Source organism: Odocoileus virginianus, chromosome 22 (assembly GCF_023699985.2).
Source record: "Odocoileus virginianus isolate 20LAN1187 ecotype Illinois chromosome 22, Ovbor_1.2, whole genome shotgun sequence".
Taxonomy (NCBI): Eukaryota; Metazoa; Chordata; class Mammalia; order Artiodactyla; family Cervidae; genus Odocoileus; species Odocoileus virginianus.
This window is the reverse complement of record NC_069695.1, coordinates 15295162-15309604: the sequence shown is the minus strand read 5'-3', so window position 1 is coordinate 15309604 and position 14443 is coordinate 15295162. Positions and strand designations below refer to the sequence as shown.

The following is a 14443-nucleotide window of genomic DNA, read 5'->3' as shown; positions in this document are numbered from 1 at the left end:
CTTACTTCATACACAGATGTGCACAGAGAGCATGTTAATGTCTGGACATTGCTTCATTCAAGTCGCCTGGTCTATGTTCCAGTCCAGTCGTCAGTGGTCTATAGCAGATAGTCCCGTAGGCACTGTGATGTGCTGGAGCCAGCTCGTTGGTGGCAAGAGGCAATAGAGCACATCTATTGGACTTGAACTGGTGGGAATATTTACACTGTGGAAATAGGCAAATGTCTTACATCAGACCTTTTTTTCTCTCCCAGAAAGTCAGTTATTAAAGACTTTTCCAGGACAAGACTTGTTAGTAACAGTTACTCCTTCCACTGACACAGAGCCACATTTTGTGGAGGCATTTGTAACTTAGATGATGACGACACCAGGAACCAAGGGGAGAAGAGTTAAAAGCCCTTAGGATATTCTACCTGAGGATGTGTGGATATAAATATACCCGGTCATCAAATGTATTAAGAATGGCCAGTGGCAGGAGGACTAAGTATACCACAGTGTGGGCATATGGGAAAGACTGGAGACTTTATGGGAGAGGCTGTGTCTGAAATCCTCTGGGTTTGGTGTCTGGCTCTTAGCTTGAGATCTGTGGCTTGGAGTGGGCTGAGTAGTTTCTTCATCTGTAAAATGGGTTCATATTACCTCTCTAACGGGGAGATCTTGACAGTAAAAGAGGCAGTTAGCTCCTATTCCTGAGAACTAGGGGGATGAGTTTTACTGAGGCATATTTCAAGTGAATAAAGGTAGAATTTGCTGAAGACTAAAATAGGGAGCGGCACTTCCTCAGAATGATTCAAGCTGGGTGTCCATCTGTCAGAGAAGTTAGAAAAGGGGATTCCTACATCGGAGGGAGGCTGGTCTGGATAATCAGCCCCTGGATCCCTTCTACACTGAGACTTCTAAAGCCAAAAACATCCTTAGGCAAGTCACTGACCAATTTTTTTTGCCTCATTTCCTCCATCTGTCAAACAGGCAGGATAGTTTCTGTCCCTCATGTGTTTCATTGTTGTTGAGATGATTAAGTGTGATCATCACCTGAAACGCTTTTAGATCTAGGAGTAAAGATATTTCATCAATATCATACTTCACCACTCTTTTATAAAACCACTTTACACCTTGGAATAAAGCAGCATTCTCTGTGATATGACTATGAAGAGCGCCTGTTGTACTGCACTCAACAGATAACAGAGGATAAATAATTAAAAGACAACCCTATTGTCAAATTTTTGTCAGTACTATGTGGAAATAAACTCGTGAGTTTTAGAATTAGGATGTGTGTTAATATCCCATGAGGTCAAGGAAAGCCCTAGGGTGAACGGGAGAGATTAGGCCACTGCTATTGACACGTGCATTGTGTTTAGATGCAGCAAGGGTAGATACAGCTTCCCTACCCTCTTGTTCCTCTTGTCCCAGAGTTAATACTTGCTCCATATAACTCGCCATGTAGCAATAGATCCTCTGCCCTCCAAATTATAGGCTACTCACCTCTATTCTTAGCTGCAGTTCCTTAGATCTAGAATTTCTTTTAATCGAAAGACCTGGGGATTCCAATTCTTCTTATCCGGTTAGAAATGAAGCACAGCAAATAGCTGTAGTGGGAACAGTTACAGCGTGATTATGGAGTAACTGATTGATTACGGATACTTTCCTAAAACCAGGCTTATGTGGAGAGAAACAAGAGGCTGCTTACTTCTGCAAAGAATGGTGAAGTATAATACTGATGAGATATCTTTACTCCTAGATCTAAAAACATTTCAAATGATGATCTTAATTATCTCAACAACAGTGAAAGACACAAAGGGACAGAAACCATCTTGCTTGTTTGACAGATGGAGGAAATGAGGCAAAAAAAAAAAAAATTGGTCAGTGACTTGCCTAAGGATATTTTTGGCTTTAAAAGTCTTAGTTCAGTAAGAGATGGAAAGCATGGATTCTCCTAAACATCTGCTTAGGCCTCACCAGCTTCTCAGTTCTGCCCAGGGTCCTGCCTCTCCTTCCACTCTGCCACTACACCATTCTTCCTGTGATAACTCACTCCCAAGAACCTTTAGTAATCGACAGTTCATGTGACGCCTGATAATGCTTTGGGTGAGGAGCGGGACCATCCGTAGCCTTTTCCAGATTCACAGCTTGTCAGATCATGAGGTGATCTTACAGAGTTTCCCATGTCAGGCGTGAAATACTGAGGGCCAGGCAGGAACATAACTTGCCCAAGGTCACCAGATGAATTGCCAAATGTAGCCGTAAAAGTGAACATTGTCAGTCCCTTGGTGGGCCCTTTGTGCTATAAATAAAGGACTTGGGCATATGATTACTAAGGGGGTTTCAGACTAAGTTAGCAGCTACTTCCAGTCCTGCTGATATAGCATCTGTGTGTTGTATTCATTTTGTGCAGCCTCAGTGGGCAGCATCTAGAGATGTACCCTGCCCCACTGAGTCAGCCAGAAATTCTGAGCAGGCTTGTCCAAAACTAGGTGGACTATGAGTCAGGCACACGTGTGATTTCAGGGAGAACCAGTTAAAGGATATCTTATTGGGGGAAGAGATGCAGGGAGATATAGTTCACATATGATGGCTTTTGATGAAAAGAAAATATCTGTTTTCCAGATAGATGATCTTGTTCTTGAGAGTAAAATCATAAGAAACCATTTTTAGCAAACAGTTAGTTGAAGCAAGACTATGTGAAGCAGATACATACACACCCAGGCAGGAAAGAGTTTTTGGTGAACTAGCTACTTCCAGAAGTCCTACAAAAAATACACGAGGAACAGAGTTTTAACAAATTCCCAGGATAGATATTTCAGAGAACCATGCCTTCTTCAAAGTTGTTATGCTAGGACTCTAGTCCTGTTTCCCAAGGGTGTTCTGTTGGCTTAATATACTGGAGAACATCATTAGAAAGCTGTGGCAGACCCTGTAGAGTATCTTTAATGGTGAAGAATCATTCTGGAAACAGCCAGATGTCTCAGTCCTCAAGGAGACCCTGTCCTAGGAAATGGCAGGACCAAGTAAGTACATAGCACATACAATGACTGTAACATTGTACAGTCTTAGAGTGCAAGAGCAGGACCATTTGTGAAAGAGCTTGCATGTTAATTGTGCAAACAGTTTTCAAATAGAGTCTCAAAGTCATTTTCATTTCAACCACTAGCAAGGAATATAACAAACAAGTTCCACTTGGTTAATGAAAATAAATAAGCAAATAACCTGATTTACATCTTTAAAAAGACTCAGTAATCTTTCTAATGAAAAACTATAAGCAGAGGTATTTGGTAAACAAAGACTGTCTTTTTTATTTTTATAGTTCAAGAATATTTAATTTTGATTTATTAATTTTTATTAGGATATAGTTGCTTTATAATGTTGTCTTAGTTCCTTCTGTGAGGCAAAGTGAATCAGCTCTATGTGTACATATAACTCCTCTTTTTTGGATTTCTTTCCCATTTAGGTCACCAGGGAACACTGAGTTCCTTGTGTTATACTCAAAGTTCTCATTAGTTATCTGTTTTATACATCGTAGTGTATATATGTCCATCCCAATCTCCCAACTCATTCCACTTCCCCTTCCCCCTGTCCCTTGGTATTGATACGTATGTTCTCTATGTCAGTGTCTTTATTTCTACTTTACCAGTAAGTTCATCTGTATCATTTTTCTAGTTTCCATGTATAAGCAATATTCTACGATATTTGTTTTTCTCTTTCTGACTTAACTTCACTCTGTATGACAGTCTCTAGGCCCATCCACGTCTCTGCAAATGGCACAATTCTACTCCTTTATATGGCTAAGTAATACTCCATTGTATGCATGTACCACATCTTCTTCATCCATTCCTCTGTTGATGCACGTTTAGGTTCCTTCCATGAGCTGGCTTTTGTAAGTAGTGGTGCACTGAGTATCAGAGTGCATGTATCTTTTTGAATTATGGTTTTCTCTGGACATATGCCCAGGAGTGGGATTGCTGGATCGTATGGTAGTTCTATTTTTAGTAAAGGCCTCCATATTGTTCTACAGTGGCTGTATCATTTACATTACCACCAACAGTGTAAGAGGGTTCCCTTTTCTATACACCCTCTCCAGCATTTATTGTTTGTAGAATTTTTTGATGATGGTTATTCTGCTAGTATGAGGTGGTATCTTATAATTTTGATTTGCATTTCTCTCATTATTAGTGATGTTGAGCATCTTCTCATGTGTTTATTGGCCAACTGTATGTCTTCTTTGGAGAAATGCCTACTGAAGTCTTTCACTCATTTTTAGATTGGGTTGTTTGCTTTCTTGATATTGAGTTGCATGAGTTATTTGTAAACTTTGGAGATTAATTCCTTGTCAGTTGCTTCATTTGCAAATATTTTCTCCTATTCTGGGGGTTGTCTTTTCATTTTGTTTATGGTTTCCTTTGTTGTGCAAAAGCTTTTAAGTTTAATTAAGTCCCATTTGTTTATTTTTGTTTTTATTTTCACTACTCTAGGAGGTAGGTCAAAAAAGATCTTGCTGCAATTTATGTCAAAGAGTGTTCTGCCTATGTTTTTCTCTAAGAGTTTTATAATATCTGGTCTTACATTTAAGTCTTTGATCCATTTTGAGTTTATTTTTGTGTATGGTGTTAGAGAGTATTTTCATTCCATTCTTCTACATATAGCTCTTGCATGTAATTTTCCCAGCACCACTTACTGAAGAGACTGTCTTTTCTTTATTGTATATTTTTGTCTCCTTTGTCATAGATTAGGTGACCATAGAGGTGTAGGTTTATCTCTGGGCTTTCTATCCTGTTACACGGACCTATATTTCTATTTTTGTACCTGTACCCTATTGCAAACACTGTATTGCTAATGTGCTCAGTTATGGCCAACTCTTTGCGACCCCATGGACTGTAGCCCACCAGGTTCCTCTGTCCATGGAATTTTCTAGGCAAGAATACTAGAGTATGTTGCCATTTCCATCTCCAAACACTATACTAGCTAGAAGAAAAAAAGGAAAGGAGGAAGGGAGGAAGGGAAACAGGGAGGGAGGCAGAGGGGGTGAACTTGGTTAGGGAGAGAATAACCACATGATGTATCAGTGCAGACCCTAGTGAGTCGTTGGTCAGCCAGAGTTCAGGAACGAAACTCCTTTGGGAAAAGTCAACTTGAATTCAGAGAAATGTGAGGGGAAGATCAAGATGTTACCTTAGATGCCTGCACCCTAAGGCTGAGTGGGGCTGATGGGAAGTGAGAAGTCTGGCTGTTCCATGCATGATGGGTCATCTGGGGCCTGACTGGCTGTGGTTCCAATGTCCCTGGGCCAGGGATGAGACCCTGACACAATAGGGAGGGAGAAAGCACCATTCCATTTAGTGGTTCCAGAGGGGGTCATGGATGCCTTAGACAGAGGAGTGGACTTGCCACGATTTCAGAGCTATATTCAAATTCCAGTTCTGCTACTTTTTGCTCTCATAACTTTGGGTAAATCAGTTAACCAATTTGAGCTTCAGTTTACTCAACTGTGAACTGGTGAAAAATAATACTATCCTGCATTAATAAAGTGAATATTAAGAGGAATACTAAGTTAAAGTATCTACCTGGTACAATGAAGGGCCAAAGGAGATCCTAAAAAATAATTATTTTTTATATCATAATTGCCAAGAGTTCAGGGTAGGCTTTCAAAGGAGGAGATTCTTCCACTTTACCTGTGGCTTACAAAAACTGTGGCTACCTTCAGTTACAAGGCTCAGCTCTCACTGGATCCAGCTGGACTTTATCCCTTTTAGATATTCACCTGTAATTGTGATTAATTGCTCTAGACTTGGCCTGAGAGACCCAGAGTCTCAGCCAAATTGGCTACACTGAGCTGAGGAGCCAAGCTTTTGACTCCAGTGCTCAGATACTCTCTGAAGCAAGCACCTTCTGACTTTTCCATTTTCTGCTGCTGACTGAGCCTAGGGGTGTAAATCAGTTCCATTGGATTTGCCAAGGAGATGCATTAGAAAACTTTAATACTAGTCTTGGAGCCAAATGAGCAGATCATCTGGTCAGTTTGAAGCAGAAATGCAGTACCAGATGAGAAGGCAGGGAAGAGGGTGGGTTCTCCTCTAGTATCCAGCTTCACTTGGGATGTTCAGTGAGGGCAACCTCCTTTCCTGGCCTTAATGGACTTTGGGAATAACCCACAGATGCTTCTGATGCAATGTAAATTTTGTGTTTTGTTCAAAGAAGTGAACCAACAGCCCAGATTGCACTCCTGGAAAGCAACATATCCTTAGCTCCTTTCTTTTCTGATGTTAGCTATGATTTCTTTTTAAAATTTATTTTATTTATTATTTATTTGACTGCAGCAGGTCTTAGTTGCAGGCATGCAGGATCTTTAGTTGTGGCATGTGCTGCTGTACGCAAACTCTTAGTTGTGGCATTTGGCATCTACTTCCCTGACCAGGGATTCAACCTGGGTCCTGTGCCTTGGGAGCATGGAGTCTTAACCACTGAACCACCAGAGAAGTCCCTAGTTATGTTTTCTTAAGTGTGTAGTCTGCTGAACTTCAGATGGGGAAAAAAAAGACATTACTGCCTATACAAAGTGGAAAGAAAAGAAGAGAAAGCATTTTCCCAATGAGTAACTCATGGCAAGTATTAAAAAGGCTGATTTCTTAAAATGAGATCTGGTCATGCATCCCTTCCACTCCTAGTAAGAGATGACCCTCTGAGCATCTTTAAAGAGGTAAACTGGTTAATTCTCTTATTCCAAGTATATTCTGTTAGCATCAGAGTGGCTTGTTAACTAAGTAGGGGCCTTGTCTTTTAAGATATGCACTTTCAAATTTTCTTCTTTATAGTTTCCAATGAACTAGATCTTAAATGGAAGTTCCATATAAAATGCCGGTAAAAGATGTGCCATTCTGACTAAAGTGGGATGGGGACCTGGATCACCCTAACTCATCTTCTCTCATCTACTTTGCAATCCCTTCTTTAGAATCCAGAGTTCCTTAGGGCACAATTTGAAAGCCACTGTTCTGTAAGTGTCCTTTGCATGGTTCATTTTGAAAAATCAGAGGCATCATAGAGGACCTGATAGACCTTCTGTTAATATGCACTACAAAAGTAGTGGGGGGCGGGGTCATGGAGTATTATGATGTAGTGGAAGGGAACATATATGTTCACCAAACCAGGTTCCCATGCTTCCCTACCACCTGCAAATGGTGGAACCCCAGAAATGACTTAATCCTCTCGAGCTACTTTTTACCAAAATGCATAATAAATGAGGATATGAACATTCATGCCAACTCCATGCGAGATGCCCTCCATCCATGAAATCCAGTTTCCTTGGTCTGCAGAACAAGTCATTTAAAAATAATTTTACTGGGAAGTTCAAAAAGGGCAGGATGAGCTTTTGTAGGTTCACCAGGTTCAAATTACGCCAAATAAGACTTTGTTTCAGTGAGTTCCAGATTAGGGCATTCAGAGGCTTCTTCTGTCATTTGGCTTGGTACTTATAGCTCTAATCTGCAAGAAGGATTAAATACATGCTCACCCAGAAGTTGAAATATTATAACTGTCACTTGGACAGCAACCAAATATGCACACCATTCTAAGAGCATAGGTTCTATGTACAGGATCACACGTGGAATCTTTGAAAGCAATGTAAGAGCTCTTTTGGCTGAATGTCTAGGGGAATTTGTTACAGATCTGACCTATAAATATTAGAACCCCATTATTTAAAAAATAATAAAAGTATAAGCCATCAAGACCAGACTTGCTTGGGGTTATATTCAGTTATTATTAGTCATCCTCATTGCTCTTTGGAACAAAGCCTGAAACTAAGACTAGAGGTATCAGTGGTTTCAGGTTTAACCTTTAAAATTCCTAGAGGCTGAAGGGATTTAGCTGAAGGGATTTAGCAAAAGGACACTCAGCCCAGCTAGGATGGCCACTTCAAGTGTGTAACTTAGGCTGTGAAGAAGCTGGCTGCCTGGCCCCTGCATAACCCGCCCTAAATGCTTTGGCAGTTAGGATGAACGCTTTCCGAATTGTAAGGTTGTTTACCTTTGGTTTGGATGTGGATGTGACCGCAGCCTCACTGGGATGGTGACCCCATGTAGCAGCTTGAGTGACCATCTGTCTAAATTCCTATTTGCACACCAGTAATAGAGACACAACGCAGGACTACCTCTTTGCCCTCCTGTCTGTCCTTCTGACTAGGAAATCCTTCCAGAGAGTGTAGACAGCCTCTTAGAAGTGTTTTGTCGGGGAGAATTCCTGGAAAAAGAGAGAGGAGACTAGACCAAGTCCGTTACACCTCTTTTATCCCTGAGGTTAGAGAGACTCACTGGGGTACTGAAACTGTGGGGCCAGAAGGAACGTGGAATTCATATTATACGCGGTAAAACGAGACCTGAATAGGTGAAGCGACGCCAAAACAGATCCCTTAGTGAGTGGAGGCAGACCCAGGGCCAGAACATGAGTTTTTGCCCTCTGTGTCTGAACGTTTGTGTAGCAGTGTTCCAGCTATCATCCTGTGAGGAACAGAGACCTGGTGGTTCCGTTTTACCGCTCCTCATTCAGTGTCCACATTTCCTCCTGTGTTCCTGGGACTGTCTCAGGCTTCCTCGTGCTTGGTTTCAGAGCCTTGTGCTTGGTAGAAACCAAGCTGTCTTCCTTAGCTGCGTCTTAACCCCTCCCTGACTTTGATGCTCTCTTCTCCCCCTTTTGAGTCTCCCAGCCCCGGGTATTGGGTCATCTAAGACTTTCTTTGAGTTGCATAAATATGGTTGGCTTTGTTGTTTCTGATTTGTCCACTGGCTAAGTCACTCTTTCTGGGCCTCGGTTTCTAGTTGATTCCTAACAACTCCAATCGCACACGTAACTGGGTGTTTGTGTTGCTTCCGGGAATGCTGCCTTCCACACAGGCTGACCCCAACTGTTCTGTGGTTTGAGAAATTGGGGTGGGATGCAGTTCATGGTCCATCCTGTAGCCAAAGTAAGAAGCAGGTGAAAACTTCACAGCATTAAGAGGGGATGCTCCATTTCCTACAAAAATAGGAAAGGGAAAGGAGAATAGATTGAAAAGAGGACAAGTGAGATAAAAAGCATACTTAATGAAAGGATGGTGTCTTTAAGGGAAATTTGAAGTAGGGTCATTTGTTCTCCCCAAAGCAGTCTTTGCTCTGTTCCTTTATCTGTGTACCTGCCTACCTCTGCATCCACCACCCACCCATCCATCCTTCCACCCGTCCATCTCACATGTTGTCATCTGCTTTTCTGGCCCACAGCAAGCAAATATTGGAGAAGAGCAAATGACCCAGAGCATCCCTAGCACGGCCAGGCTTCATTGTGTCCAGCTGCATGTCTACAAGGCTGAGATTCTTTCAGCCAGATGTCTAGTGTGAGCCCCCCGCCCATGTTGTATCAGGAACTCCCTTCCCAGACGCCTGTGTCCTGGGTCAGCCAGAGGGACTGGTGGAGACATACTAGGTTCCACCCTTGCCAGATGTGGTGTGTCCTTTTGATGAGGGGAAGTGATGTTCCTAGGGCTGGAGGTCACAGAGGAAAGTGGAACAGCCTCCTCTCCTCCTTTGAAGGAAGCTCTGGAAGCTGTAGACGTTAGCAGGTGAAAAGGAAGCTGTTTGAGAGGCATCTGAGGCCCATGGAGGTCCCAGGGTGACGCTGGCTGCAGCTGTGCTGGGGGTGACTTCTGGTGCCGGAAGCAAAGGGATCCCATCCAGCGAACTGGGTGTGAGAGGAGTGCAAACGGAATGCTTGTGAAACGAAAGCTGTTTCTCTCACCCGAGGGCTCCACAGCTGCCTTCATCTTCCTCTAAACCCCCTGCTCCCCAGCCTGCCCTTTGGGCTTAGAGAAACCCAGAAAAAAAAATTGAGCTTGCGCCAGGAGAGAAAGTGCAGCTCCTCCAAAATGGAAAGCAGGGTCATCGTCCCAATGTTCTGAATGTGGACTATTGCAGAGAGCAGGGAGACGTGTCAGGAATGAGAACGGGTCTGAGACAGGGCCCCAGGATCACTGCCCAGCTCCACCAGGGAGATGAAAGAATTTTCTCCTTCCTTTGCCTTTTAAATGTAATTCCGTCTGCCCTTCTCCCCCACACCCGCCCAGCTCTCTTGCTGGGAGCAGTGCAGACATTCAGCCATCCTGGGAAAAGGCAGGATCCTTTTCATTAGTGCCAGCCTGATTGAAGTCCCCAGAGGAGGATTGAATTTTCCTCCCTCTCTGCCTCCCCTGTCCTGAATCCCTCCCCACACAGCAGGATGCTCCGAGCAGTGAACTGTTGTCCTGTGGGACGGGATGAGCATGGGATCTGGTTGTGGGGGACAGTTTGGATGGTCTGGATCAGTGCTTTTGAGGACACTCCTTATGGAAGGACATTCTCATCTCTTCTTGGCCATGCCTCCGCCTCTCCTGAGTGCTGAGCCCAGCTTCCCTACCTCTTCAGGATAGAGGCCAGCAGCCAGTCATGCCTGGGTGTGAGGGTTGGACCGGACCAAGACAGTCACTCGTGGATGTTTCTGCAGAGGGACCAGGGGTTGGGGACCCACACAGGCTTGTTGCTAGCTTAGCGGTGGGACTTGAAGAAGCCACTTCTCAACTTTGTGCAAAACAAGGACTTAGTCTGGAGGTTTCAAATTTGTTTTACTGGCAGAATATTTGTTCTCAAATGAAACTATCTACATGAAAAAGAGAAAAGCTGAGCTGTTCTGGTTGAAAGGAGGGAGAGATGGAGAGAGTGGGGATCCTCTGTCTGTACCACCTTCTCTCCTGTAGTTGCCCAGCAGAGGTGGTCCCTGAGCTGCCTGGAGACACAGTGATTTCCTCATCCATCCAGGGACCTTTGGCTGTCTCTTTCGAGTCCTGACAAGACTGGAAGTCTTTTTTGGTTGTCAGATCTAGGTGGTCTTCAATTCTGAAATATGGGTGGACTTCCTGTTGTGTATTTCTAATCTGCACCTGATCTCTACACTTCAGTGCCTGAGGGTCAGTTCTTTCTCCTTTCCTGGGTGCAGAATGTGGGATCGCCTATGAAACAATCAGCTCTAGAAAGGGGTGTGTTCAAGGAGTGTGGTTTATATTTTGCCCATACTGTTCTTTCTTTAATTTAACCTTGACTTGTGCATTGAAGCATAAGCTGATATTCGCTAGTAAAATCTTTCATGGGTATAGCAGGACTTGTTCCCATGTTGGAGCTGATTAATTCATCCAGATATTTGAGTGCTTACTTCATGCAGGAGGTGCTCTAGGTGCTATGCATTCTAGGTGTCATTTCCTCTTGTCAACTTGAAGGTTGTCATAGGCCGTCTCTCACACATCTCAGCAATTTAGTCATTCTAGCCCTCACCTCTAGTTTGACAGTATTCCTCACTTTTAAGTTATTTGATCAACAGGCTTTCAGTGACTAATTGTATGTCAAGACTTTTCTTGAGAAATGCAATAGTTGTGTGAGATATAAACCATTGTCTTGTTGTGCATGGGCTTGTTTAGGCTAAAAAAAGGAAATTTTAAATATATGTGTATACACACACACACACACACACAACAGCACAAGATAAAACTTTAAATAATTAAGAACTAAATTGTAGGAATTCCCTGGCTGTCCAGTGGTTAGGACTCTGTGCTTCTACCACAGAGGGCACAGGTTTGATACCTGGTCAAGGACTAAGATTCCACATGCTGTGCAGTGCAGCCAAGGAAGAAAAAAGAACTAAATCATGCATCTTTTGCTTTTCTAAGAGAAGGGAAAACGATATAAGTTTTCCTGTGAGGATGGGATAGATCCTAACTTTGTTGAGCTGGGGACATAAGGAATAATAACAGAAAATGCCATATCTCTATTTCCATTCAATCTGGATATGATCATTTCTCAATCCCAAACCTCTGATTTGACAAAATAGTGCAAATGCTAAGATGCTATAAACACCCTTGTGGTTTATTTTCTGTTGCAGCATCTCAAAACTAGGAAGAACTAGATGTTTTGCTCTCACTTCTGTTGCCTCGTAAACCTCGTAAAAAGGCAGAAGAGTTCCTGCCATACTTGTGTGACCTAAAAACAGTTACTTAACCTCCCAAAGTCTCATTTTTCCCATCCATAAAGTGGGGATACTTTCTATCTCATGAAGGAGTTATGAAGATTAAAAAAATTTCTGTAAAGCAGCGGCCACAATGCTGATTCCCTCCCTTCTTCTGTAAAGCATGCCGTGGCTGGCAGGGGATGATACAAAGTGAGCTGCCTGCTGGGCTTGATAAACCCCTTTCCTACGTCTCCTTCCCACTGCCCCCGGAAGGGGCTCCCTGCACTGCCACCTGGCCATTTTCAAGGCTCAGTTCCAGCTCTTAGTTTAGTAACCCTACCCTGACCTTTCTTGCCTTACGTTGTTCACGGTTTGACACTAACACTGTCTCTGCTCACACTGACACATGCGTGTCTTACCCTTGGACCAAATTGTATGTTCCTTGCAGGCAGAGATGCCGTATAATTATGTCCGGCCCCCAGTGTCTCCTCAGGTTCCCTCGTAGCTTGTTTTTGGCAGTGTTTGCAGTCAGAGGGGCTGAGCGGCCTCTCTCTCAGGATGGTGCCACCTTTCCAGGCAAATTCCACGTCCCTGGGGTTGGGGGATGTGGGGGCTCGGGGGGGTGGGGGCGGGGGGTGGGAAGCTGCCTGCAGGCCTGGGTATGGGGAGAGAGGTACAGCTTTTGCAATCTCCACCTCCTTCCTGCTCTATCCCAGAGTTTACACCACTTTGTGCATCATTTTAGGCAAAGTCATTGCCTAAAGAGCAATGAGCTCAGTTGAACTTTTCTGAGCTAAAGAGCCCAGTTGAGCTTTTCTAAGGCTGGAGGCACTGAAGCCCAGCATGACTTCCTCTCTTTCTTGAACCAAACAAAATATTGTTACAGCAAACATGAAATCTCTCTTATTTTTCACAAATGCTCTCCAGGCCTAACAAAGCTAGCAAGCAGTCACACTCCTTGAATCAAAATAAGCATCTGCCTTTTTTCTCTTTATCCCGCTTTCCCAGCATTTTTGAGCAACAATTAAGAATGTGAGTATTTTATTAATTCATCTTAGACTCCACTGAGTGTTTTCTGGAGAGCATGCAAATGTATTAAAACCTTAACTTTACCCTTTAATATAGATTGAACACAGAGATACAGAACGTACATAGCCTGACTTACCATTAACATTGTGCCTGATCGTTGGACTCATAAACTCTGAATATTTCAAAAGTATATTAAATGAAAGGCAACATACAATAAAGGGAACTGAGTCATGTGCAGCTGGGGAGAGGATAGGGTCATTTTCCCTGGTCTGATTTTTAAAAAAGAGGAGGAAGAAGCAATAGCCTTCCCAGAGAAGATTAGCCTTTAACTGTCTCTTTTACTTGTGGTATCACAGAATAATTTGATAGTAGGAAGGAAGTCAGGGACCCTCTCCCTAAAGAAGTGTTTGGACTCACATGTAATTTGTACTTACAATCTCAGGGACTCTGTGGATCCATTGGAATTCATAGTTCATGCTGCCTAACTTAAGACTGAAGGGATTGATCACACCTAGAAAGAAGATAGGAGAAGACAGCAGAGACAGTCAGAAATAGAGCAGACACAAGGTGAAAAGGCCATTGCTTCCAGGCTCCTAGCCCAGAAGCACTGCATTTGCTTTTTGTGATTTTGCAGTAGCCCTGGCTCTGGGCTCTGTCTGGTCCATTGCTGATCAGTTGTCCTGGGGACGCTGTATGCAAACTGTTGAGAGATGTCGCTAAGGAAGACTTCTTTGTTCTTTTCCAGCTCCTCACAGCCAGTGACCTTGCAGCCAGCGACCTCAAAGGATTTCAGCCACAAGTAAGTTCCACTGATCCTTTTATGAATTTTGGTTGTGAGGAAACAAAGTTGGCACCAGGGCACAAACCCCCACCTTGGATTTCCAGCGTCTCTGACTCAGGGAACCAACCTTGACAGTGACTTGGTAGTTTGTCATCTCCCACTGGCTCCTCTCAACTCATCACAAACAAAACAACCTCTTGCTGCTTCCGTAATATTTTATAGTGTGAAAGAGAGTAGACCGAGCTGCTTGGAATGTGTGGTGGTGGGTGATTCAGCATAGGAAAGGGTTTTTCTCCTGCATTTCTCCCCTTTGGTACAGGGGACTCGCATTTGTGGGTGATTCAGCATAGGAAAGGGATTTTCTCCTGCATTTCTCCCCTTTGGTACAGGGGACTCGCGTTTGTGGGTGATTCAGCATAGGAAAGGGATTTTCTCCTGCATTTCTCCCCTTTGGTACAGGGGACTCGCATTTGTGGAATTTGTGAGAAAATGCCTTGTAGCCACAGTCTGGGGGCCAGATTAATCTCAGACTCTGCAGAGGCAGGTGGTTGAGTTTTGCTGATTTTGGTTAGAAAATGGGCCATTATTATCTCTGGCCAGAATGCTTTTCGGAGGTCACTATGAGCAAGCAACAAGAGGCACAGGCCAAGT

The 14443-nt window shown here is 43.4% G+C and overlaps 1 protein-coding gene across 3 annotated transcripts in view; it reads left to right on the top strand.

Moving 5' to 3' along the window:
• SETBP1 (SET binding protein 1) overlaps positions 1-14443 on the top strand; it is a 398052-nt gene that overhangs the window by 187683 nt on the left and 195926 nt on the right. For 2 of the 3 annotated variants that reach the window (XM_070452639.1, XM_070452638.1), the window contains exon 3: positions 13757-13810. The exons of the other annotated variant lie outside the window; for it this stretch is intronic. In XM_070452639.1, the coding sequence (XP_070308740.1) occupies positions 13757-13810 (54 nt within the window). The remainder of the gene's footprint in view (positions 1-13756; positions 13811-14443) is intronic. 3 annotated transcript variants of the gene reach the window in all.